We start from the raw sequence: 27,407 nt of genomic DNA, 5'->3' as shown, positions 1-27,407 counted from the left end.
ACTTATCTGCAGCAAACTACACCCTCCAATAAGCAAACAGAGTAGATAGCAAAGGGATAATGTGGGAGACAACCATGGCTTACTCACCCCTTCTTCCCAAACCCTATTATTACCATTATCAACATCAAAGATGTTTCAAGATCAACCTTCCAAAATGGACAAGAGCTTCCTCTGCTGCCCCTGGGGTCGACCTCAACACACTCCAATCTGCCATTTCCAAGGTCTTTGTTTACCACCAAATATCTATAATGATTTTCACTCCAAAGGGTAACAACTACCAAAATAGCTATGTTCGTTAATTGCTAGATACCAGCTGAACAATGTTGTAGAACACTGCAATAAAATATTATTCATATCTCCCTAAGAGATGTGTGCTTGTTTGTGCAGAAAGACAGTGATTCTGTTAAAGAGGCACTGAATCAGCTAGGTGAAGTTGGTTGGGCAAAGAAATGGAGTTCTCAGCCATATGTTTCACGTCGTACGGTCAGTCTCCAATTACAAACATGGCAAAGTGACAACTAAACATTAAGCTCTCACCAACCATTCTGGACATAGCCATAGCACCCATAAGTGCTTCCAGTGCTCATTCATATGTAAGCTAATTCATCGCTCATACAACTTTTCACCCTTCAATTTTTGTGTACCAGACATCACTGCGAGAGCTGACAAACCTAGGAATAAAAAACGCAGAGAACCTTGCAATTCCTAGTGTTAGAAACGATGTGAGTTTTCAGAATACCTTTATTTTTTAGTATCAAATGCAACGAGCAGTGTTTTTTTTAATCTGTAATATGCAAATATCTCATACTTGAAAATGTCGAAACTGGTTGTTTCTGATCACAGACTTTCCATCTTGAAAACATGACATATGTTTGATGTCAGTTGTGGCATTCTTAACCAAAACAAAAATGTTTCATGATGCAGGCAGCTTTTCTTTTCACTGTGGTTGGTACAACAGGATTTTTTGCTGTTCTGGCCGGGCAGCTTCCCGGGGTATCAATAACACATTTCTGTTTTGCTCTGTATGTCTGTTTAATGATATTGTATAAAGCTTTAGCAACCAATGTGGAACATTAAGCAATTATTTACTTTCCTACGCACTGTAATTAATGTAAGACAATTTTAACCTAATCAGTAAGAGACTGATTTATGCATTTTAAAATACTTAAACTACAAAATAATTATTGATAGGAATCACATTAATTACATTATCTATATTAGTTCTATCTTACCATCAAACATTAAAATGAGAAATTAAAAATATACTAAAATAAACAGACTTTTTAAAAAAAAAATAGACATTAAGAATATTTTAGTCTTAATAATCCTATATTTACAACAACAAAATTACTCATGTGCTAAATTAGCTTTCATTGTTAATAATAACTTTAAAATTCTCCTTTCATTATTCACTAATACAAATACCCAATGTGAGTAAATAAGGTAAGCAAATCTAAGATTATACAGAATTATAAAAATGTTTTACAAAAATATCAATTTCTTTTAAAATGTGATTTATAAGAAGAACAAAGAAAATGCATTCTACTTCATAGTGATTCTTAAGACTCTATTAATGCTTTTGGTGGTTTGCAAATAAAAATGGCTTATTGTTATAAGTTGACATACTCATGCATTTAGTTTTACGACCTTGTGTATTAACGAAAAGCTTATGGTTGTGTTTGGTTGAGACGTGCGAATGGAAAATTTTTGGATGAAAACCCTTTTACACTTGCTTGGCATAGCTATATATATATATATATATATATATATATATATATATATATATATATATATATATATATATATATATAGAGAGAGAGAGAAAACAGAAATAAATTGGTTGAAAATACTTTTGCTGATAATTTTCATCTTATCACTTTCCTTTCACTCAACCACGTAATTTGAGTTTTGTTTCTATCTCTGATCATGTATGGTGAATCTTGTAGGACTGGGGTTTTTTTGTTCCATACTTGATTGGGAGTATTTCCTTAGTGGTTCTGGCTGTGGGTAGCATATCACCAGGGTAAGAAATAAATTAAGAATTGTGTTTACAAGTAGCAATGGCTACCCATCTTTAGTATTAATTTGCTTTACACTAATGCTGTAAGTTGATAGTGTAGGCTTCTCCAAGCTGCTATTAGCAGCTTCTCATCGTTTTTTCCTGATTATCAAGAGAGGATTACCAGACATGAAGCAGCTCACTTTTTGAGTATTACCCTTCTCTTTTTTTGGCTGATATGAATGCACATAGCATAAGAATGTGACTTTGCTCTAACTCATTCTGTTTCATTCTAGTTGCTTATCTCCTTGGCTTACCCATTTTGGACTATTCACTGGATATTGGGAAAGAACATGTCAATCTCATTGATGAGAGGCTTGAAAAGCTTATCTATAGCGGTCAGCTTGATTCTAAAGAGCTAGATAGGTACTTCTTTAATTGCTCTTACACAATGTTTAAGAAAAAAAGTCAGTAACCACTTGAAGAAATTGAGAGTTGTAATTTCCCTTTGTTCATATCAGATTAGCTGTTGTATCAATGGCTGGACTGGCAGCAGAAGGTTTAACATATGACAAGGTGGTTGGTCAATCTGCTGATCTTTTCACTCTACAGGTTAGAAATCTCTATTATTTTGTGACATGTGATATTATACTAATAATAGTACTAAGAAGAAATATTATCCTTGCAGAGATTTATTAACAGAACCAAGCCACCCCTCAGCAAAGATCAGCAACAAAATCTCACAAGATGGGCTGTATGTTTTCTATTAACATATATATTTGCAGTTTGTTCATTTTTAAGAATACATGTACCCAGAAATTGTGCATTTTATGCTAAAACTCATGTTTTGCAGGTTCTGTTTGCTGCTTCCCTCTTGAAAAACAACAAGGTGCTTCATGAAGCCTTGATGGAAGCAATGGCAAAGAAGGCAAGCGTATTGGAGTGCATTCAGACAATTGAAAATGCAGCATAGTTCGACGTTATACGGTTTCTGAGCGGATACATCAGTCTATAGTGTAAACAAAATTCGTGAATTGCAAATTACAATTTTAAGCTGGTTCTTATTCATAATAATCGTGCATTCAACTTCCCATTTCTTTTTGACACACATCAGAGGTTTTGAATGATATATATACCCCATGCTAATAAAACCACATTTCATTTCATTGTCTATCTATGCTTAAGAAATACTAGTTTACATATTTCAGCATCATTTATTTCCAGTACTTACGCTATTCTTCTCTCTCTCTCTCTATATATATATATATAATAGTTCTAGATACTAGAATTACATGTTCCTCTAACTGTGTCTATGATTTCGAGACACATTAAATGTGTAAAATTGTAAGAATGAAAATATTTGATCAGGGTTGATCAGGCCAATCAGTAGGGTCCCCTTCATAGAAGAGACCATCGACGATATGGTCAATTACGGAGTCGATGAATGCGTTGCAGCTGACAGAGAAGATTCGACCGACTCTGTTTCGGGCACTGGAGAACCATGCAAAGAGGGCTGCAGAAGTTACAGCACCCAAACACACCCCACCCGCTTCAGTTATTCCTTCAATGTCCATCTTTCTGAACACAGAGTTTCCTGTCACCACTTCCATTGCCACTGTTCCTGCAAACACCATCTGCACCAAACCCAACATATCATATTAACAAATAAGTTTAAAATTATTTATATGTTATTGAAATAATTACCATTAGTTGAGATGGCCGAGTTGGTCTAAGGCGCCAGATTAAGGTTCTGATCCGAAAGGGCGTGGGTTCAAATCCCACTCTCAACAAAATTAAAAATAAGTTTTTGTTTTTTTGTTTCTTTTCATAGATGCATGAAAATTGAAAGATAAAAACCTTGTGTGCTAAGTGTATATACCATTGCCAGACGACCTGAGATGATCTCAAAATCTTGACTCTTCTTAGAGCTCTCGATGTAGTCAGAAAGCGCGGCGAAGAAGGGTGAGACGTCATCGCCACCGTCCCTGGGAGTCTTGATGACACCAAATCGATCCGAACCGTACGATCTCAGAGTACACAACCGTGGCTGCAAGACGATGTTCGCGTTCGTGCCTTCTGCCTCCACCGCTTTCGGTTTGGGGATCGTCACCTGAACCGGACCGCCCGGTTCTCTTCCCCGAACCGCCGGTCTCGCCGGCCGCAGCTCACAGTGAGTCACACGCGTAGTAGCAGCAGATGCCATAGAAAGATAGAGAGAGAGAGAGAGAGAGAGATTTTGCAGAGTTGAAGAATTGAATATGGGAAAGGAAGTAAAGTGCAGGAGAAAAATTTGAGGCTAGGAGCAAGAAATTTAGACGGTTACGTGTCGATTCACTGGTCTGGTTCGTTAACGTGGTTTTCAAATATGAGGACAAGACAAGAGCGTGGGGTCGTGGAAAGGAATGATTGGTTGCGGGATCAATTAGAATACGTAGCCGCCTGGAGAGTCAGAATTTCTGAGTGGGCCCTTTTTTTCTTTCATTCTCTGCATAATTTCACAAGCATAATTTTCTGATCTTCTTCATTTTGGGACTCAAAAGTTTCACATAAACCCCACTCTTTCCAACTTTAATCTATGGACTTTAAGCAAACACCTACCATGCAATTTTGCAATGATAAAAACCCATATACGAATTTATGACAGAGTTGTCACCCTTTCACAACCTAAATATTTTTATACAACCATTCTACAATTTATTTTATTAATTTTCTATTAAATCATAATTGAATATCTCAATTCAATATTTTAATATTAAGATATGGTTATTATTTGGTTGTTTAAAAAAAGTTTAATTGTGAGTATACTTTCGTTTATGATATTATTTAGTTAGATTGATGTGTAGTGTGGGGAGAGTGTGATGGGAAATGAAAGCACGTGAAATAGATGGCTTGGTTTTTACAGTTTTCACAAAATAATTAATCTGAAAAGTGTAAAAAGCTCAAAAGCGTCTTACATGTTCGAGTATATGGTGTCTTTTAATTTTATTGTATGTTAAAACAGCTTTAACCATAAGATTTTCTTTTAATATATCTGTTAATACAATAACAATAAATATTCAATGTATTAACAATAAATAGTCAAATAATAAATAATATTATAATAAAAATAAATTTTTATCATTTTTTTCAAATAATAAAAATAACACTTCTACGATAACAACACATGATCAAAGTTAAAGTATTGTGTTTATGACGTCAATTCTTATAGTTTAATTTGTAAAAAAATAGAGTGATAAGTCATTGCAATATTATTTTCATTCTGAAGTAAAAAAATGAGAGTGATAAGTCATTGTAATATTATTTATATTCTGAAGTTTATCTACGTGAACTTTATCTGCTTTCTTTGTCTTTAATGAGTTATTAGTCTTAGGCGTAGATTAAAAAAGTGTAACCTCTTAAACATAGCTTTTAAAAGAGAAATGGACATAGCTAATAAATTTGGGTGAACTAGTATAAAACTTTCTTTTATGATTGATATGTTTGTCGTTAAGTATTTCAATTTATTAAGTGCCTAATATGTTATATTCAATCCTCATTTCTAGAGTCATCTATACCAACAAGTGATATCAAAGTCTGCATCTACATGAATTCTTTACAACGATAAAAGGTTGGTTCCAGTAAACTCAATGGAAGGAAAAAGTCAAGAAATAAATCATCTACCTCATGTTCAAAGGTGAGAAATACGATCTATGAAAGTTGAAAATGCTTGCTTGCTTGGAAGTAATGAACATGCTTTTACTAGATATTGTGGAAAATGGAATCCCTTCTCTATTGGATAGCAAGGGAAACACAATCTTAGTTTTATTTTTGTCTCCTAATAAAACCTATTCATGTACAATAAAAATGTCCATTAGCTCTTATGGGGACATTTTTTTAAGATCTTTAGACACTTGGAAACAAATGTCTTGGGCTCTTCGTCTTAGTGGTAGAGTGTGCAAGACTTTGTCATTTATGTCAAAGTTGCAAATAATAGTCTTAAAAGATAGTAATCTGAATATAATTATCAACTTTTATGCTTAGTTCTTGTGTAACGATAATATACATATAAACACATATGAATATAACTATGAAATTTTCTTTGTATATCAATTTCATATGATATGAATGAATCATATTTTATTTTAGTCTCGCACTTACACTATGTTTTAGGGGATTTGCGAAGACAAAATCAAGTGGATTTGCGAGATCGGCGTTTTTTTTATCACTCGCTAATACGGTGCGATTTGGTGTGAATTGAGAGTGAAAGTCATCTTTTCCCTTCGTACATATGTGGTTGCTGCCATGAACATATATTGAAGATGGAGAACATGAAGAAGAAAGGTTGAAGCAGGGGTTGAAGAAGCGTGATTTTGGTTCGTCCAAAGCTCTTGTATTTGGTTCCAGAGCTCTTGTATCCTGTTCCAACGCGTAGAAGGAATTGAACAGCAACTTGTATTCGGTTCCACTACATATTGGAGATATGAAAAGTGCTTGTATTCGGTTCTGGTTACCTTTGTATTCGGTTCCAGCCTTTTGTTCACCATGGTCTGTGGTTGTATTTGGTTCCGCGGTGGCTTATTCGGTTCCAACTTCCCAGTGCTGTTGGATGACTATGTAAATAACATGTATTTTGCTAACAACAAAGTTTGGTAAGAGTGTGCTGTTATATATGGCCCAAGTGCTTTAATATTATCTAACCATATATTAGATGACAATACAACCATGTTTCCTTTATTATTTGTCATGCAGATTGCAAAGCATTTTATGTGAATGTCAAAATAATTTATGAACCTTCTATTGTATTGAAGAATGATATATATAGATTTTTAAAATAAAAATATATATTTCATTTTACTAAATTACAATTTTTTTACACTTTTTAAATTAATTTTAATTTTTTTTCTCTTTGTAAACATTTTTACAATTAAATATAACATTAACCATTATCATTTTATATTAGAGACATTTTGGTAATCTTCAATACCAATTAAACAATTTTTTTTAATATGTCACATCGGTTAAATCCTACACTAATTCTCCCAAACTTTACTTCTAAATTCACTCTCACTTTCCTCCAAATCCACTCAAATAAATAACAATTAATTCACCCTCAAATTTCTTCAAAGGATCCACTCACTCTCTTCCAAATCATTCCTTCAAAGTAAACACAACATTAAGGATGACATGTTGACCTTGTGTCTAATTTATAAGTATTAAGTAAAGGAGCATGTGATAAACTATATATCCCTTTACTTCATAAATAGTTTTAAGTCACATAAATCAAGGCTCCAAGTTATGAAAAGTTGAGAAAAATTCTTTGTACACTTGAGACTTGTTGTAACATAAAGGATGTCAATACATGAATTGACCAAAATCCCTAATTCTTTAGTCCATTATTGATAAAGGTCTTAAATTGAGTCTAGAGGTAGCTTTTGGTAGAATAAACTTCAACATGAATCTATTTGAAGACATTTGTCATTTGTGGAATCTTGTAACATTATACATGAGTTTATTGTAGGGATGGAAAAAAGGGTCAAGCTCGACTGGCCAGCCCACTAGCCCGGTCAAAAAAGGCAGGTCAGGAGAGCATTTTCAACTTGGGAATCCAAATCAACTAGCCCGCCTTGTCTGACAGGCCAACCTATTGCCTAACTTCATTACACTAACACAGTTTGAGTTCATCTCCATTGTTCTCCTCTCATCTCCAGACCAGTCTGTCTTGCTCTTTGCCATTTTCAATGTTTCCATTGTTTATGTTTAATTGAAGAAACTCAATTAGCTTTTGCAGTTCGACATCGATTCGATAATTTGACAGCCCGACATTGACTTGTTTTCATATAAAAAATAAAAAATTTCACTTCGTTTTTGTATGATATTAGACTTTCGATAACAAAAAAAAAACAAGCAGGTCAGTTCAGCCTGACCCGTTTTTAGCATACCAATATTGAGTAGAGCTTAAACATAACGGCTTAACGCGTTTTATCACCCCTACTTTATTATTTATGTATGTGTTTAGATGTAATTGAAATATAATTATTATTTAATTGTTGATAATTCTATTTAATTAGTTTATTTTTAACATGTTAAAATGTTTTGTTGTGATTTTACGTTGTGACTCCACTAAATACATAGAAAAAGGATAATATAAATTTTGAATGAAAATACTAAAAAAACGCTAAGATGTTTTTTTGATATGAAACTTTTTTATGTGGGTAAATAAGCCATGTGTGTGAAATTATTTTATAAATTTTTGATGGAGTAAGTTTTTAACATTAGTACAATATTAAGCGTACTTGTAAACAGTAGTACACGTTTGGGTGTAGATTTTGATAATTTTTAGAGTGTTTATTAAGAGTAAAGATTCTTGACACACCTAAATATTTTACATTCATTTGACACTATCCTTACTTGCTTTTTATTTTCTTTTTTCTTGAAACAATACAAAAGTTTGTACTTTTTTTACCATTTTATCCTTGTAACCTGTGTCAAATGAATGTAAAAGTGTATCATGATATCATTAATCTTTTATTAAACATGATTAGAACAAGACTAAAGTTTAGTAGAAGGAATATACATATTTCTATAAAGAAAAAATATTGCAAAACTAGTTTTTTGTTTTCTTAATTTGAGTATCACTATCTAATATTATTCATAAATAACTCATTGGAGGTCTTTATATGACTTTGGTCACAAACGAGTCGCAAAAGTATTTATTATACAAAAAGAGGCTCACACATTTGTTATCATAAGATTTTGGATTAATTTTTTTTATGTTGAATTTTTTATATGGAATGTTAATGAAACATTATGCTTAATCTATCTAGCATTTCTCTAATGAAAAACTCAACAATTATAAAGTTTTATTATAATATAAAATTAATATTAACCGCACATATTTTCCACTTATAAGAGCGAGGTGTTAAAATACATACATTACTGGTGAAAAAGAAAAAGGTGAAACAAATTTTCTAAAGACTGGATTCAGTTGTTGGAATAACTATTCTGATTCATGCCCTCACATTCACGTGTACCACGGTGATTCAGATCCTCTACACTATCTATTTCTCTCATACCCTCTCCAGCCTAAATAACAGCCGTCAGATTATCAGATTTCAAGTCAAACAAATGACACGCACAAGATAATTTGATAAGGGCTGCAAAGGATATCGGCTCCCATGTGGATCTATTATTAGCTATATTTAAAAATGAAATTATATCATATATAATTAACTTTAATTTATTAACATGAAAAAATTTGAATGGTTATAATTGTTTGAAGAATATAAATATAAAATAACATCTCAAATTAAAGTATGAATATCAATAATTTAAGTTTTAATTATTAAAAGTATATATATATATATGAAAAGTTTAATGAATTATTTCTAGCTTATTATAAGAAAGTTTGATCAATAATAACTTATCATAAAGAATTTCACAACCAATTTTTTTTATATAAAAACATTTTTTAACTTAGTTATTATTTTTTCTTTAATATCACTCCAATACTTAATCAGGTAACATTTTCTATCAAAACTAATCTCAAAAGATTATTTTGTTCTAGTCAACTATCTCACTTCTTCTTTAATTAAAAAAAAATATAATTTTAAATATGAAATATCTTTTAAACCTCATTTGGATACCGTTAGTTTCTTTTTCTCTAAAAGAATCCTTATAATATTGATGGAATGCACAACCGTCTTTCCAATGTTTAAAAATTGTTTTAATAGCATAAAAATATTTTAATTTTTTTTAGTTCCAGTTACCTTCAAAATTGTCAAAAAATGTTTTTATAAGTAAGTTTCACACAAAGTTTTTATACCTAACTTTCCCGAGTAAAAAAAGAATCTCTTATAGAAAACATAGTTCATTTACTTTTATCGAATCAATTAACATGATAGAAAAAGAATGATTTTGGCGAACATTTTTAGAAATATTGTTCACCAACAAAATAAAATCTAATCATTAATATAAATCATAATATCTAATATTTCTAATTCTTAGGTGTACAAAATTTTCCTCCCACCAAACATTCTTTGCAGAATAAAAAATAATAGTATAGTAAAAGAAAATGAATGATAGTAAATTTTAAAGCAAGACTCAACAAACGAACGAACGAACATAGTACTACGATTATTATATTTAAAATTCAAAGTAGTTGCGTTTAAGTTTATTTAAATGTTGACATTTTTTTCATTTAGGTCAATTTATATCTATATTTTTCTATTCTTACTATTATTTGATGATGAGATATAATTATATAATTTGAACTGTGACAATATCCTAACAGTTTTTGGATCTTTTATGTGAAAATAATTATTTATCATAGGTTCTTAAGAGTTGTTATTATATTTAAAGATAATATCAACTGTAATTTATGTTTTTATTAGACTAATAATTATCTAAAAAAATAATAAGATAAATAGTAACAACATAACAAATAATAACTGATAATAAATAATAACTGAAGTGAAATTTAATTATAAAAGGAATGAAGCCTAAGGTCTTAGATTTATTCTATGATAAGAGGATATTGTTAAGCCGCACTCTTAATATATCTATTACGCCGATAGGAATTATTGTCTAGGGATGTGTGATGAAAGTTTTCGGCTTGTGAGTTGTTCGCTTGATTTTGAGTCGTGATCGTTGAATTTGATCTTACGGCTATTACTTTTGAAGTAGAGTGAAAGAGCGAAACTGTCCCCGTAGAGGATCAATGCCCCTAGCTTTTCTAATTTGTAGCATCTGTGTCTGCTCTCATATGGTTTTAAACTCCAACAAATCAAAACATTTTTGCTGATTCTAAAAAAACAGGGACACACACTCTCTCTCTCTAACATCTTTTATATCTAATCTACTATGTTGGATTTTGGAGAGGGGCTGAATATAGAGACTTTGAGTGTCCCATGGCTCATTTGGATTCAACTTTTGGTCTTGCTTCTTCTTCTTGCCCTTCTATTTGGCTTCTCCATCATTGCTTTAGATCCCTCTCACCCCTCTATTGCTCCCACTGCCTCCACCACTCAACAACATCAACAACAACCCTCCAACTACCACTCCACCGCCGTCACCAACCGTCTTCAGACCACCCCGGTACACCCATTTCCCTTTCTTGCTTTTTTCTTTTACCCTTTTGGATTCTTATGTTTCCCAACGAATAAAGATGTCATCTTGCTCCTCTAACCTCTTCTATGTTTTTACCTTTCTAACAAAGCTAAGGGTGAAACCTGAGATCTTCTCAAAGAAACAAATCTAAGATTCCGGCTTTGTTTCGTTTTTATTTTCTTAGGTTGTTTGATGTCTTCTGACAATTTCATGTTGGTTTGTTAAAGTTCATATTAGGCTTCTGTTGTTGGTCTTTTCTTCTGATAAATCTATCTAGGTTGTTGATCTTTTGGGAGTTTATTGTTTCAATACTCCTCTCATTGTTGGATTTTAATTGCATTTAGTATTTAGACTGTTCTATGAATTTGGAAATGGAGGACTCTGATGTGGATCAGTAACATGTTTGCAAATATGATTCTAGGTTTCATGGATAACAAAGTTCTAGGTTGGTACGTAGCAACTGTTTCTAATTAGGAGAAGAAAGCAAGAAACTGATTTGACTAAAATGTTCTGATGTTTTGAATTATGATAATCAAAATCCCAGAGAGAACTTTCAGCTCACCCCTCGTTCTCCCCCTTAATGCCGAATTTGATTATCTTTCTTCTAAATGCAATGATTTTAGACAAATTTCAGATGTAATTTTCTGAGTGTTTTTAATGTTGTTCTCTCTTGCTAAAATTGGATTTTTACCTTAACATTCCAATTACTGAATTTTTTATGAAATGCCAATGTAAGCTATCAAGATTAAATTCTAATTTTGTCTAAAGACCAGTGTCAACAACACCTATAAAACTGTACCAAGTTTCTCTTGTCTGATTAACGTTTTCATCTCAGAAAAAATATTCAAAACATGTATTTTAAAGTCAAAATAGGCAATATTTTGGCTAGCAGGGAAATTATGATGGCTTGAAAACAAGGTTCTCTTGCCATTTGCTTGAGGCCACCAACCAAAGTATCCCTACTCCAGTTCAAAATTGACTCTTCCATGTTTCTATTCATTCATTTCATTCCACCGACAATATTTACTTAGCTCTGTTAATTTGACAGCACCCAATAATGTGTACATTTAATTATTGGTTGGTGTTGAAAGCTTTAATATTACTTCAAAAGTTGTACAGTCAAACCTGGTTGGTTTTCTGTTGAGGAAGAGCATGTATGTAGTCAGTGTTATTACTTCTTTCCAAATCGTAAATTTGACTTTTCTAATTGTTCTTTTTTCTGGAAAAGAAGAACTCTTATGATAGCAACATGGTTAACTTGTCTCCTAAAAAAACTCAGTCTAGAGTTTGAAATTGACAAAAGACTTTCTATATTGTTTGAGAATAACATGGAAGATAAAGATGATTATGCTGAAGGATTCTGAATAATGCACATTCATTTTTCTAAAGGACGACTGATAAATTATTTTGTCTCTTTTCAATTAGTTGCTGCATAGAATACTCAGAGTAATGTCTTTTTGTTTTCCTTTTTGCCGAGTAGTGTTTGTTATTTTAGAAGTGTTGAATGAATATCCTGAGTAATTGAATTGACATGATATAATAATGTTTTTGGCAGGAAAATGCAAGTATTAAAAGTGAGATAGTAAGCAATGGAAGCAGAGAAATTGTGAGAGAAGAGATTGCAGAGGGAGAAGCTTCAACTTCGTCCCTATATTTTCTCCACCCTTGTTATTATTTCAACTTGGCCAAAAAAGCATTCCTCAAATGTCTTGGTCAGGATTCTACATCTGATGATCCTTCAACACAAAAACATAACAAAACTAAAGAAAGCTGATTATCATTATGAGTTGTTTTCTTTTTCCTTTTTCAATTTAATTTTACCTGAATAGGTTGCTTATAAATTGTTATTAATTTCTTAAATTTTAAAATAGGGTGTATAATTTCTTAAATTATAGGGACACAAGGATCATGTGGCTCTCCCAAAATTTTTGCAATTCCTTTTATACACACGCACATTTATTAAAATATAATAAAGAATAAATAACTGGTGAGATGTATAGAAGAAAAAATTAAGATATTTTTATATTTTCTAAATTAACTTGTTTGATTCATCTAACCTTTAACAATAAAACACGAATTCATTAATTATATGGTTAAATATGTCTTTAGTCCATCAACTATCAAACGTTTTTGGGTTTAGTCCATTTTTCAAACTTTGTTTCACTTTCATCATTTTTCCTAAGGAAAAGGTAATATTTAGTCTTCCATAACCAACGATGTTAATTTTTTTCTCAAGGTGTGTCACATCACTTTTCCTTTTTCTGAAACGTGTTAATCCTTCCTTCCTGCATCTTCATGTTGAGGCTTTTCTCCCTCTCTTATTCGTATCCATCATCCTCTAAACTTTCTTCAACCCGTAAGTCTCACCCCTTCGAACCCTTTTTTCCTCCAAGCGATTCGAGGGTCTCGGAGTTGGTGAAACTCAAATATCATATGGTGTTGGTGTTGTCTTTCCCGATCAACATTCACCTCATTTGATACGGCAAGTGGCCCCAATCGTAGAACCTTCTCGTCGATCATCGCAACGGAATCTACCTGATCCTCACGTTCGAGGACGTCACCGTGGAGGACTTTTGTCGCGGTTTGCGGCTTCCACTGCTTCACCATCCCCTCCAAGGTCAGTTACACCCTCTCATATGCCTGGGTTGGGAACTCTAACAATCAGTGCCCGAAGGTGAGCGTCTGGTACGTCGGTGAGGACCCCACTTCACCCATTGAGATTGGTGATCTTTGCGAGGACTTGTACGAAACGAGTGGTGGAGGTGGTTACATTGGGTTTGTTATGAAAGATGGAGAATGAAAAATGTTCAATATCAACAGTAGAAAGAGAAGAAAGTTCGTGGTGCAGTGGATTTGGAGTCCCATTTTGAAGGCTTGTGTTGGCCCCAATGCTTTAGATTGAATTCACATTGGATGAAAAAAATAGACGAGTGCTAACAGCACCCTTCTACTGGTTAATATTTATTAAAAAATACAGAAGCATCGGTAAGGTTCATTAGATTAGTAAGACCTACATAATTTTATGATTTTCAATAAATTCAAACTATAAATGTTTGCAAAGACAATATGGTACCTGGGATCGGGGAGGGAACATGGAGAAACCAAAATCAACAACAATTGATAGAGCATCGGACATTCCCCCGATATGTTTCACTAGCTTCCTCCCTATCCAGCTTGATTCGCTTGCCATTGACATTTTCAAATCCTAACAAAAACAACAACAGTTTTTTTAATTAAAGTCCCACCTCAATTAAAACCTGTTCAAATAAAAGGGTATTGAAAATTAATTTTGAGGAATTATATAAGCCTATAACAATGGTTTCTCTATAAACATAATATATATCACATGGTGGGTAAGACACACTATGCAATCTGGTACCTAAACCTAGCTTCAATTTGATGAAATCCTAACCAACGTGGTGTAGTGGATCTGGAGCCCCGTTTTCACTTTCCTACTTCAAAGACCAAATTAATTCATATTATTTTTTTCCACCGTTTGATTTCACTCCCTGAGCTTATTAAACCATGCTAGTGGATTCTACTATGCTTCTCATGCACAACCAGAAGGACTCGTATTCTTTTCTATCTAAATAAAATATTCATCCTTAATCATAAAAATATCTAAAGCCAATAAATTATCTACAACATTGTACACTTATAATAATTGTTGCTTTTCTCTCAATTAACCTTTATCGTTTAATCATGTAAACTTTCTTTTACTCTTCCAATTATGAAGCAAACAATTATGCTTGAGATTCATTTTCAACTGCCTATTGGCTATTTGTTTCCATATTATACTTCATAAGATTGTTTTGTTACAAATAAAGGAAACTCCAAAAAACTTCTCATGACAAAATGCCACAACACTAGGCCAATTATGGCTTCAATCTCAGTTGATTGTATAACCATAGGCAGTTTTGAAGGCAATTTAATCAATAATATATTTGTCTTTAGGTTTCCCTCCAAAAGGCTTAACTTCATTGCTAAATTTGATGCATCTTCATCATATGTTTTGGACTTTGCAACCTCTTCAAATTCCTCCTCATCAAAAAGCTCTAGATTTCCAAAATATAGCCTCTCTCATAGGAAGAGTTACTGGATAATTACTGTAGTAGTCATGGTTCTATGTATTCTTTCTCTGCCACCACATTAGATGCCAAATTCTGATTGATGTTGAAACTTCTCCCACCCCTACTAATACCATATGATTTCAAAGAAGTTGATTCACCACCATAACCAAAAGCAATTTGAGAATGTTGAGGCTGATTCGAACCAGGCTAAGGATCTACTACGGTAGTGGGTACTACAATTGTAGCACCGTTAGAGGGTGCCTGTGCGAGGAAGCACTTGGAGTGTTCCTTGTTTTAGCACTAGCACCACTCAATCGTGAGCATCCTATTGCGCAAGCCGCCATCGCCGCCAACCGCCATAGAATCCAATGCAACAACCCTAAATCGCATTTCAAAACCCTCTCACGAAAGCTTCAATCTTCAGGTTCCCATTCGCACTTACATAACAAACCCAAACCGCCGTCGTAGATAAGCCCTATCACGCATAGAACCAATCGTGACCTCCATGATGGAGATGAATAAGGGAAGGAGATAAGCCTCAACGTGAAGATGCATGAAGGAAGGATTGTCATGTTTCAACAAAAGGAAAAGTGATGTGGCACATCGTTAGCAACCTAAGAAAAAATTAACGTCATTGGTCATGAATGACTAAATATTATAGTTTCCTTAAGGAAAAAGATGACAGTGAAGTAAAGTTTGGAAGAAGGACTAAGCCCAAAAACGCTTGATAGTTAAGAGACTAAAAACATATTTAACCCTTAATTATATTTATCTTTCAGTTATTTTGTTTCATGAAGATAAAGAAGAAAGTACAACATAGATTTGTTTTGTTTCTATTCATTTTTCAAGTTTCATTCTATTTTGAAAATTAACTCAAAGGAACTCTTTTTTTTTCTGAGTTGAAATTGAAATATTAGTTTTTGAAAATGAAATATCACTTGATCATGTGATTCTCCCAAATTTTTTGCAACTCTTAGATATATATAATAAAATTTGATGGATGTATAAGAGAGAAAAATTAAAATATTTTTATATTTTCTTCCTAAACTTGTTTGGTTCATTTTATTTGTAATAGTTAAAGACTAACTCATCGATTATACTTACTTTTTTTTTTCATTTTGTTTTGTTTCATATATGTCAGAGTGGCACAGCGGAATGGTTAACACGTTCAACAAACCAAGAGGGGGTGAATTGGTTTCTTATCGCAAATCATTCTTTTAATAAATTTTCTCGTAAATAAAAATTCCTTTAAACAATTTAAACAAAATCAAAGAGTAAGGAATAGAGAAAATTGCACAGGTAATTTTTATTCTGGTTCGGATCAGATCCTACATCCATTTGTTAATCTCAACTGAGAATTAACGCTTCACTAGCACAAACCAACAAACTGTTACAATCACAAAGAAAATAAACAAGTTGAAAGTTAGAACATCTCTCTTGTTACCCCAAGAGATGAAAGTCACTTTCCCTGTAACCCACAAGGGATGAACACCTCCTATGAATCTTCACAAAGGATGAACACCTCCTCTGAATGCTTCACTGGTAGGCTTTTAACTCAACAATAGCAACAACACTCAATCACACTCCCTATGAAAGTTCTTACTCTATGCCAACAACAACAACACTCAATCACACTCCCTGTGAAAGTTCTCGCTCTATATTTCTTATTTTGTTTTTCGTATTTTAAAATGAGAGTCTTAGTCTAATTTATAGAAATCTCAGTAAAGGATACCTCCAAAAATCCATTATCAATTATGATAATTGATTATGCATGAATGCACAACGATAAAAAACTTGCTTAAAAATTCTCATAATTGCTAATTATAATCAATTATGGCAAGTCATAATTGATTTCTAATTTAAAATAAATTTTAACGCAACCTAAGGTAAACAATACATGATATCAAAGATAAACCACATTCTATACATCAATATACTAAATTATAAAAGTTTTAATATAAAAACAAGTCTTCATGAAGATCTTTCTACAATCAAAGCAAGACTTGACTTTGTGACATCATCAAAATTTATGCTCTTTAACCTTATGCTAACAATATAAAAAAAGAGAGAGTAATATGTAGACTTGTTTGTACTTATTTATCAATTTATTTCGGTTAGAAGGTAATGTGTTATAATGTTTATCAGTGTATATTAAAAAGATATTTTATTTAAATTTAAAGTAAATTACCAAAGTTAAAATATTTATAAATTTAAATATTTATTTTTATAATCTTTTAAAAGTATCTTTTTAATTTTATTTCAAAATTAATAAATATTTTATTTACGTATAATTGTGTAATATTTTTATACAATTATCTCATCTTTGATTATATTTGATATTTTAATTTTAAATTTATATAATTAAATTTTGTTTCAAAATATCTTATAGTGAATAAACGAGAATAAAAAATTATTATGTTCCTATTTTCGAAATTAATAGATATTTTACTGTTGTGATACTTATTTTTCATACAATTGCATAATATTTTATAAAATCTCCTATTGTTATTTAACTTTCTAATTTAAATTTTATACAGTTAAATTTTGTTTCAAAATATTTGATAACGAATAAATAAAAATACAGAATTTTAATATTAAATATTTAATAATATTATACTTTTTACAAATGATTTTTATTTTTTATATAAATAAATTAATTCATATTAAAATCGTAAAAAAAATATATAAATATGACTATATATTGTTCGAGATGAGATAATTTTTGTATATCTATTTAGTATAAAATAAGAATGAATATCATTTTTTTTCTAGTGTTAATACTTTTAACAATCCACCTCTTATTAAATATACGTAATGCTAATTAACCAATTATTCAACTTAATTGTTTTATTCTTTAAAAGATAGGAAGTAAAATTAATTGTAATTACTAATCTTGCCCTAAAATTTATTTCAAGGTTTAAATAACAGTTATTTAACGGATCTATGAATTTGTCTAGATGCAGTGGATGTTGGAATGTACCATTGTCACTGCGAAGTGTTATTATTAGAATTTGTCACATGACCTTCTGCTAAATTCAATATCACACAAAAGTACCAAATAAAAACAAAGTTTCTACTGAAAAATTAAAGATTCTTTTATAAAAATAATTTTAAAACCTATTTAATTTACAAAGATCTATGAAAATATTTAAATTTCATTTATTTACGTCGATCTATGTATCTTTATAATTTTTAAGCAGGTTGATTTATACAAAGGATCGAATTTATAAATTCATATTAAAAATACTATCATAAGCTATTCTTTTTATTTAAGTTAGTTTGACTCGCATTGCAAATTATATTTTAAATAAAGTTATTATATTCGACTTTCAAATAAGTTTATTACAAAAAAACTTAAACTTTAAAATAGAACATAAAAATAAAAAGGACATAAAATAGAACATAAAAAATAAAAAGGACATAAAATAGAACACAAAAATAAAAAGGACATAAAATAGAACACAAAAATAAAAAGGTGTAGGAAGAATAGCCGTGTGCGTTGTTTTCACGCCTCACACCCTCCCTATAAAATCTCTCATATTTATTCACTAATTTATGATTTATATATTTTTTTATTTTCTGCCTGTCTCTTCATTTGAATCTGGATCCAGCGCCTTCTATAGTCTCTATTTGCGCACGCACGATCCAAACCCAAACCCTATTTTTCTTTCTCTTTCTCTCTCTCTTCTTTCGTTTATCTTTCTTCCTTGTTTGGCGTCAGCGATAGATTACTCATTGCACAATGAGGAAGGGGACTAAGAGGAAGACGAAACAGCAGCAAGAAGCCAAACAGGACGCAGCCGAAGACAACAAGCCTCGAGCTAAACGAGCCAGGACCTCCAAGCCTCAATCCGAGCCTGAGTACTTCGAAGATAAGCGCAACTTGGTTAGTGAACAACTTCATCTTCATCACCGTTTCAATGCTTTCATTTCGATTCCGACCGTTTCTTTAACTGAGCATTCTCAATAATGGGATGAAACGAACCGTTTTGTTTGTTCTGAAGAAACGATTTTTTCGGTGCTTTTTCTTTCTTGTGTTTTCGTTTCAGTTTTAGTTCGTTATGCTAACTGTTCAGCTTGGAAGTGGCTATGATAACTTTTTAGCTTTTTATTTAATTTTATTTTGCGTTGTGTTGGTTTTACTGATGGAAAACGGGGCTTTGATATTTTGGATTCTGTAGGAAGATTTGTGGAAGGAAACATTCCCCGTTGGAACTGAGGTTTGTTTGTCAGTTCAATTATTTTGTAGAACTTTCTTCGTTTATGACCGTGCCGTGTTTCTTTTTGTGACCGTTTCGTGTTGTGATGGCAGTGGGACCAATTGGATACCGTGTATCAATTCAAGTGGGATTTCTCAAATCTAGAAGTATGGTTGGATTGGGCTGATTAGGTTTCTCGTTAGTGATATGTTTTTCAGTAAAGTTGAACTGATTTATTTGGTTAATTGCTGATTGTGTTGTGATTTCTGGGGTATGTTTTCAGAATGCGTTTGAAGAGGGTGGCGTGTTGTATGACAAGAAAGTTTACCTCTTTGGTTGTACTGAGCGTGAGTGGCTTGCGGAGTTTATTCTTTTTTGTTGATTTGAAGGCGACTGATTTGCTTGTTGTGCTGTTTCCCCTTAAATATTTGGTTGTTCATCATCTTACGGTGATTTTCTGGCTGCAGCTCAACTCGTCATGTTCAAAGGGGAAAGCAAAGTTGTCTGCGTACCTGCTGTAGTAGCTGTAAGTAGTTAAAATGCACTGTCTACATGTATCTCAGCACGAACACTCTTGATTTTGTTTATCAATATCATTTTTGCTTCTGAGCTTTTTCAGGAAAATAGACTGTTTGATTTTACCATTTTATTTCCAGTATGCATTTTATATTGCTTGTTTCTTTGATTTGCGAGTCTTTTCTTCTGGGGTGTGGTTCTTTGGTGACTTTAACATCCTTAATGATTTAGGTGTTACTTGGAAGTGCAGGTTCATTGAATGTGCTCTGTTGCCCGTTTTATGTGATGAAGCAACCTTATCAATTTTTGATGTTTTGAATGTTTGGATTTTAATTTTAATTTTGAAAGTATTTCAACGTCATTCTGCAGGTTGTATCACCTTTCCCACCATCTGATAAAATTGGAATAAACTCAGTCCAAAGAGAGGCTGAAGAGATAATTCCCATGAAGCAGATGAAAATGGACTGGGTTCCATATATTCCCTTGGAGGATCGGTATTAATCTCAATTAGTTTGTTTTTGGTGGTTTCTTTGGATTCTGTTTATGAAACATTGCTTCTTTGCCATCTCTAAACACCTTCGTACAATTTTATGTCTTAAACAGAGATAGCCAAGTGGACAGGATAAAATCCCAAATATTTATCTTGAGCTGCAACCAGAGAAGGTACAGCTCATTATTTTTTGCTCTTGTTTAATTTTTTGTGTTCTACTGCTTGTTTTGGATCTTCTAAATGGGCTGTTCTTGGAGAAACATGGATTCTGACTGTTTTAGGGTAGCCAGCTCAATTAATCTCGTTATTGTGCTTTGACTTTTCTCTAGTTATTTTGTTTGGTGGTTGCATCATATTCTCCTCCCGCATCTGCATGCTGCTGCATAATACAATCTGTAGTTTTTTCAAGTAGTATGAAGAAGTCTTCAACTTTTTGCTTCTTTTTTTTTTCTTCCTATTTTTACCCTCTCCTGTTGGTGACCTGCGTAAAGTATTCTTTACTGTCTAAATTTTCATTTAGTTTGGTTTCAAGCCTTCCGTCCACTGTCCTCTCAAAATATGTAGCATTTAAATTATAATTATTTTAGAAATTTATTTACTCTGCTTCCTTTACTTTGATCTTTGTTGGGTGACCCGTGGGCCATCTGTGTCATCCAAAATAAATGAGTTTGTGGATCTGTAGAAAGTTAATTTGTGAAAACTGAGTATTTGACAGTTTATATCCGAAGGCAACTTGATGAAGTGATCTACTGTTGTAGTTGTCATTTTTATTTATGATCTTTGCTCATGTAATCTCTTCCAATTGACCTTGATGTAGCTTATATTGATATGAACGAGTTATCTTACCCATGTTGTAATCTGCTTTGCAGGTCTGCTTTAAAACACCTGAAGTTGGATAGATTAAAAAAATATGAATACTGCTTGCCTTGTAAGTCTACCGGTTTTAGAATATTGAAATTGTTTTTTTAGCATATTATGTATACTATTCTACTTCTATTTAATTGGAGGAAGATGATGGAATTTTATTAAACAAGTGAGAATGATGGAGATCTGTAGACAATGCTATTTTTCTGCTGATCAAATATTGATACTTCATTTTTTTCAATGCATAATGATTCTTCAAGAGATAGTGTTAATGTTCCTGTTAGGATAATTTGTTATTGACTGGTATTCTTTCTGCAGATTTTTATCAGCCATTTAAGGAAGATGAACTTGAACAGAGCACTGAAGTTCCTATAATATTTCCTGCCGAGCCAAAGCCGGTAATTGCATTGTAGACAACTTTTCCTAGTGAATCAGTAGTGTTTGGGATATTTTTTGTATGATATGGTTATATAATTACCTTTCTAAATAATTTTTTCATGAAAAGATAGGCAGGTTATTACCCTTTTTAATTTTCTATTTGGTATATGTTTACTTATGTGTTGCTTTTATGCAGGTCTTCTGTGAATTTGATTGGGAATTAGATGAACTTGAGGTAAAAATTCACTTATGGGTAGTTTGGAACATGTCAGATTAAGCCCCAGCTAACTGTTGCAATTTTAAAATCAAATTCTTAGTTATTTTTCGTTTTCTACTGACAATCCTATAATAACCGAGTTTTCCCGAAGCATGACATTATTTTTGCTGGAATTTTAAGGGACCATTTGGTATTAGAAAATATTTTTTTCATATGTTTTTAAATTTTAATTACGAAATACTATTTGGCCCTCTGTTTTTAAATATTTGTGTTATAAATTGTGAAAACAAGTCATTGTTTTTCATGCAAATCTTCAGTAATCGTTTCACATACAAATATTTGAAAACAAGAAATAGGATTTTAAAAGTGAAAAGGAAAAATGAAATGAGAGAATTTTTTTTTTCCAAAACCAAATTACTTCTGTTTTTTTCGTTTGTCATTTTACAGTTCCTCGTGTAAACTCTAAACTTTTGCATGTTGCTATGCTACTGAATTCGACAATATTGACTCTGGAATGTAGATTGTATGCGTTTCACTGTTTCTAGATTGTACTTCCCTCCTAATATATAGAGGGTAAAAATAAAGGGCAAATGGAAAGTCAAAGGACAATAGAGAAAGGCCTCATACACTTATTTATTCTATATTTTACAGGAGTTTACCGATAAACTTGTTGAGGAGGAGGAGTTATTAGAAGATCAAAAGGATGCATTCAAGGTACCAAATTATACAAGGCCTTTAGTTAACTCATAATTTCTTGGTTTTTTTAAGTAAGAAGTTAGGTTGATACTTTTTACTTTTTTTAGGAATTTGTCAAGGAAAGGGTTCGTGAAGCAAAGAAGGCTAATAGAGAGGTTTGTTGGTTCCGATCATACTGTTTTTCACTTTACACTTTCTTCTATTTTTAACCTATTTTACCTCATTTAGGCAAGGGAGGCTCGGAAAAAGGCCATTGAAGAAATGAGTGAGGAAACTAAAGCTGCATTTGAGTCTATGAGATTTTACAAGTTCTACCCTGTTCAATCTCCAGATGCACCAGATGTATCAAATGTTAAGGTGGGTCTTCAAGCATTCCATTATACTATTTTTTTTCTCTTGTTAAAAACATATACTCATTAAGAATAGGATTTTAGATGGTTAGTGCATGAAATATCTTCCTTTTAATAAAAAAAAGATACAAACTGTAAAGAATAACATTAATGAGTTAGGGGTACTCAATCCTCAACTTCTAAGTTAAGGAAACCCCTATAAAAAAATCGTTGGTTTTACTCCAATTTTGAAGCACATTGCCTAATCTTATTTCAAAGTATCTGCTCGACTATTACATTTATTTCTATTTTTGCTGCAAATGTCTTATTTGATCTTATGTTATTAGCCTGTTCTCTGAAAAGGGGTAATTCCTACGTTGGAATATTTAAGTCTTCTAATACATTGAGGGTGAGGGGTGCCTTCACAATGTGTATTATTTACGGGCCTTTAAAAGATGGCATTATGCCAAACGGGAGGCCAATTGCCTAATCTCTTTTGAAAGTAGCGGCTCTACTATTTACATACTTTTTTATTTCTATTCAAGCTGCGAATGTGTTATTTGATCTTGTGGTATTTAGTTTATTATCTGAAAATTGATAATATTAATACGTATAGCTAGGGGTGTTTATGGTACCATAAACCTAAACTAATGCAACCCAATCCCAACAAAGCCATCGTTCATTGGGTTGGATATTAGGTTTTGGTGGTGAATCCAACCCATCCATTATATAATATATTTTGAATTTTATTTGGTATTTGCACATGTTTTATAAAAATAAAGATTCAGAAAAATCACACATTAAACACCATTTTTTCTTCCTTTCTTGTCCTTGGTCTCCTTGCCCAAACATTCCATGTTAGATCTTTAATGGAGAACCCATCCATGGGCCTTATATTGTAGACTTCCATGTCATTTATGAAGTCGGTTTTTTACTCCACTGATAAACTTAACACTCAATTTTCTTTATAATATCCAGTTGTGAAAAGTGAAGATATTTTTTTATTTGGTATTGAGTTCGGTTTTGGTAGAAAAATAATATATCTAACCCAAATTATTTTAATCGGTTTGATATTGAGTTTAGTGAAACACTATCCAACCTTACTGTACCCCCGAACACCCCTAACAATTGAGGACAATTTAAGACTAATGACAATGCGTACATTGAGGGAGAATGGTGGACGTTTTAGGGTTGCCTACATAAATGTGTGTATATCAGTTTGGTAAACTCTTTTAAAAAGACCATGTGCTTTAAACCAAAGCAGAAGGCTATTGGCCTGATATTTTTTTTAAGAAGGGGCTCTCTAGGTAGACGATAGTGCTTGTAATAGCTACTATCGCGGTGGAGTGGTTCGGAGTGGCACTGTAGGACAATGGCAATTTTATTGTTTCGTGTTTTAAAGTCACAGCTGCTATTGCTCCAGCGTGGCTACTATTTCATTCCTTTCTTTTAATGACGCAAACGTCTTGTTAGTATTAGCTTATTCTCTGAAAACTGGTAATTCCTATGGTGGAACATTGAGGGAGAGTGGCGGGTATTTGAGGGGTGCCTATATACATGTGTGTATCTCCTAGAAAGCACTCTTGGAAATAGGTATTCAATTTCTCATTTTCAACTTTGATGGATTGTATGAGGATACTGGCTATACTATATTTTGAAAAATCAGTTGGCTATTCGATATTAGAGTTATAAAATCGTTGAGCTATTAGGTGCTTTGCTTCTGTGGATCCTTAGTTCCTTTTTTCCTTTTCCCCTCTTCTCATCAGCTTGGTTCACATTGAATTTGGTACTTCGTACAATATATTGCTCTAACAATTCATCATGGTTAATAAGAGTGAAGAACAGAACTTGAATGAACGTTGTTGAATTTCTTGATTAAATTTATTGTCCATGTACTTATAATTATAGAATATCATTATCTGTGTTTGCAGTCTCCGTTCATTAACAGGTATTACGGAAAGGCTCATGAGGTTCTGTGATTGGCAGCAAAACTTGTTATGCCTAACACAACAGATGTTTTGTTTATCATGAATGAATTTCAGGAGGCAACCCCCTGGTGCCCCATCGAAATTCCATTGCCAGTGTAGTTGTCTAAAGCGACATACAATGTAAAACTGTAGATCAGAGATCCTAGAGAAGTGAACTAGGTGTTGGAAGGAGTATAGACATGTTTCTTGTTTCATTGTTGAAGAGAATTCCTGAGCTTCTGGAGCTGCGACTTGCGTGGCTGTCGGATAATTCTTTTTCCCTTCAAAGTTACTATGTACGACAGTTTTGATTCTGAGCTAAATGAAGAAATTAATTCATTGCTGTTTGGTCTATAATTTAGCTTTTTGTGATTGCATGGTGGCTTCTATGGATTTATTCTATAGCAATGTGACTTTTGAATAAGGTGAGTTAATAGTTCCAAAATGTTAGTGATGTTGGTTTCATCCTTTGATATTTGGATTGTGTAGTTCCTGTTTGCCATCTAGATTAAGTGGTTGATTGGGTATCTATTGCAATTACTAATAATGATTGATATAATTTTAAGAAATTATTAAAATGTAGTTTAATTTATCTTGTAAGTGGCTATTGTCAACTACAGAAAAAACCTGTATACGATCATGGTTGCTTTACTTTATTTAGTTGTGAAAGTTTATCTCCGATACTAAAACTGTATAGTTAAATGTGATTTCTCTTGTAACAAAAGTTATATATTTTTGGTTGGAGAAAAGAACAGCAAAACATGACTACAATAGCGCGAAGTATTTCAAGTATATTTCAAGTATTTCACATTTTGTTTTGAATGACTTGGGGATTTTTCACATTTTATTAACGTAAAAGTTTGATATGGGGAAAGAATATATAATTTATTATTATTCTCACCCATAAATTCAAACTTCTCATTGTAGTAAGTTTATCATATTCAATTAAAATGAATATGTTAAAAAAAATAATCAAATTAACAGAAAGTCATTTATAAAAGATAAGTCTAATACCAAATATAACGTAGAAGTTTGATAAAAGAAAAAAAAAATACTAAAAAGTATATGATTTTTTTAATTCTCACCCATAAATTCAAACTTCTTCGCAGTGATGAGTTTATCATCTTCAATTAAAATAAATATGTTAAAAAATTAATCAAATTAACTCAACTTATTTTTAAATGATAAATCTAATGGCAAACACACCAAAAGAAAAGAAAAAAATAAAAAATAATTAAATTGGTGATTTTCTCAATTAAAACAAAAAAATAATCAATTGTTAATAAATGTAATTCAACCACGAATCAATGAGAATAATTACATATACAAAATTAATTATATTGATTCACACATACTAATAAAAGAAAAAAAATATATACTTTTTATAAAAGAAATTATTGTAATTTAATTACAAAATTAGCCTAAAAAATTACTCGTTTTATGTATATGTGGTAGATATTAAACTCAAATTTAGTAATACTAATTAAACTAGAACAATCATGCTAATTAATCCACGTATTCATGGTGGAGTTAGGTATATAAATCAATATGTAAGTTCTCTAAGATGAGAGATTAATTTCTGTTACGATTAAGGAAAATTAATCTACACAAATTTTTTTTATAACTAAACCTTTTTACTCGTCTTTTAAAACCTCATGTGAGTATCAATCTTTTAAATAATTATTAAATGAACAATTGTCCTACTAATTAATTTGCTATAATCCAGTTAGACTTAATAATCATTTAACATACTTCTACAATAAGATAGATTGCATTTAATGAACCGAACGTCACCTATAGATAAAATATACAAAATAAAATGTTTAACTAATTTTCTACTCTAATTTGACTTATTAAAAGATTAATTATTCTTTAATAGCATAATAGAACATGGCAGCTCACAATATAATCCGTAAAGAAACCACACTTCGTCTGTTTCAAAAATTTATTTTATTTGCAATTTGATTTCTTTTTATCACGGTTAAGATATAATTTTTGTTGTTGCTAATACTATATCTTTTATGTTTTGTTTCGTTTACACGTTTTAATTTAAAATTTTAAATATAGTTTTAGTTATTTAACTATCCGTGAAAATTAAAATTATTTTTTTAAAATTTATATCAATTTAATATTTTATATTTAGAAATGTACAGATTTAATTTTTTTTAACTAAATTTATTTGATTTTTTAAATATGTTTTATAATAATATTTAAATTGTTTTTATAGTTTTATAATATTAACTAAAAAATGTTTAAAATGTTAAATAAATTTTAAAAAAATTGATTAAAAAAAATAAATTCATACACATTTGTAAGAAGAATTAAATTAATCCAAAAGTTTTGAAAATGTGCGAATTCAAATTTTCAAAGTTAAAGAAAAAAAATATTTAATCTTTTTTTTAATTTGAAAAATGTACACTAAGCGACAACTCTTATTTTTTTTGCTCGCAATTTCTGAATTTCCTGTTACATTTTCCCCATTAGTTTGATCTCATCGTGATGTTCACAATGTGAGTTATTAATGGAGATATATAGCTGTGAAAAACTTGAATTAACTTTAGATTCATTGATGGAAACGTGACTCTTGTTCATCAGTAC

At 31.7% G+C, this 27,407-nt stretch overlaps 4 protein-coding genes and 1 non-coding gene across 7 annotated transcripts; 4 read left to right on the top strand and 1 right to left on the bottom strand.

The window, feature by feature from the left end:
• The first annotated feature begins 19 nt into the window (after positions 1–19).
• Positions 20–3,165, top strand: LOC108323934 (uncharacterized). The gene is made up of 10 exons (XM_017556770.2): positions 20–221; positions 388–483; positions 648–722; positions 925–993; positions 1,947–2,023; positions 2,121–2,209; positions 2,296–2,425; positions 2,521–2,611; positions 2,688–2,753; positions 2,853–3,165. The coding sequence occupies exons 1-10, from the start codon at positions 60–62 to the stop codon at positions 2,970–2,972; spliced, it is 975 nt and encodes a 324-aa protein (XP_017412259.1). The 5' UTR covers positions 20–59; the 3' UTR covers positions 2,973–3,165.
• Positions 3,061–4,363, bottom strand: LOC108323935 (stress enhanced protein 2, chloroplastic). Of its 2 annotated transcripts, XM_052871523.1 has the most exons (3): positions 3,857–4,363; positions 3,704–3,780; positions 3,061–3,633 (listed from the first exon to the last, which is right to left on the bottom strand). In XM_052871523.1, exons 1-3 carry the CDS (start codon positions 4,200–4,202, stop codon positions 3,364–3,366), a joined length of 693 nt encoding a protein of 230 aa, XP_052727483.1. In that variant the 5' UTR covers positions 4,203–4,363; the 3' UTR covers positions 3,061–3,363. The 2 variants fall into 2 exon arrangements, with proteins under 2 accessions (XP_052727483.1, XP_017412260.1); XM_017556771.2 differs by lacking the exon at positions 3,704–3,780 and having other exon boundaries at positions 3,143–3,633; positions 3,879–4,339.
• TRNAL-AAG (transfer RNA leucine (anticodon AAG)) lies at positions 3,709–3,789 on the top strand. Its single transcript has one exon. It is a non-coding gene; the product is annotated as a tRNA-Leu (tRNA).
• A 6,398-nt stretch (positions 4,364–10,761) lies between the features above and the next one.
• On the top strand, positions 10,762–13,008 carry LOC108340064 (uncharacterized). The gene is made up of 2 exons (XM_017577295.2): positions 10,762–11,071; positions 12,639–13,008. The coding sequence occupies exons 1-2, from the start codon at positions 10,838–10,840 to the stop codon at positions 12,855–12,857; spliced, it is 453 nt and encodes a 150-aa protein (XP_017432784.1). The 5' UTR covers positions 10,762–10,837; the 3' UTR covers positions 12,858–13,008.
• A 5,704-nt stretch (positions 13,009–18,712) lies between these two features.
• LOC108323874 (protein HEAT INTOLERANT 4) lies at positions 18,713–25,152 on the top strand. Of its 2 annotated transcripts, none has more exons than XM_052880410.1 (14): positions 18,713–19,039; positions 19,335–19,373; positions 19,466–19,519; positions 19,636–19,699; positions 19,820–19,878; positions 20,238–20,362; positions 20,472–20,531; positions 21,228–21,286; positions 21,541–21,620; positions 21,797–21,835; positions 22,469–22,531; positions 22,621–22,668; positions 22,742–22,870; positions 24,885–25,152. In XM_052880410.1, the coding sequence occupies exons 1-14, from the start codon at positions 18,896–18,898 to the stop codon at positions 24,927–24,929; spliced, it is 1,008 nt and encodes a 335-aa protein (XP_052736370.1). In that variant the 5' UTR covers positions 18,713–18,895; the 3' UTR covers positions 24,930–25,152. The 2 variants fall into 2 exon arrangements, with proteins under 2 accessions (XP_052736370.1, XP_017412164.1); XM_017556675.2 differs by having other exon boundaries at positions 24,774–25,152.
• The last annotated feature ends 2,255 nt before the right edge of the window (positions 25,153–27,407 follow it).

Source organism: Vigna angularis, chromosome 1 (assembly GCF_016808095.1).
Source record: "Vigna angularis cultivar LongXiaoDou No.4 chromosome 1, ASM1680809v1, whole genome shotgun sequence".
Taxonomy (NCBI): domain Eukaryota; kingdom Viridiplantae; phylum Streptophyta; class Magnoliopsida; order Fabales; family Fabaceae; genus Vigna; species Vigna angularis.
The sequence above is the reverse complement of the archived record's forward strand: the minus strand, read 5'-3'. Positions and strand labels throughout refer to the sequence as shown.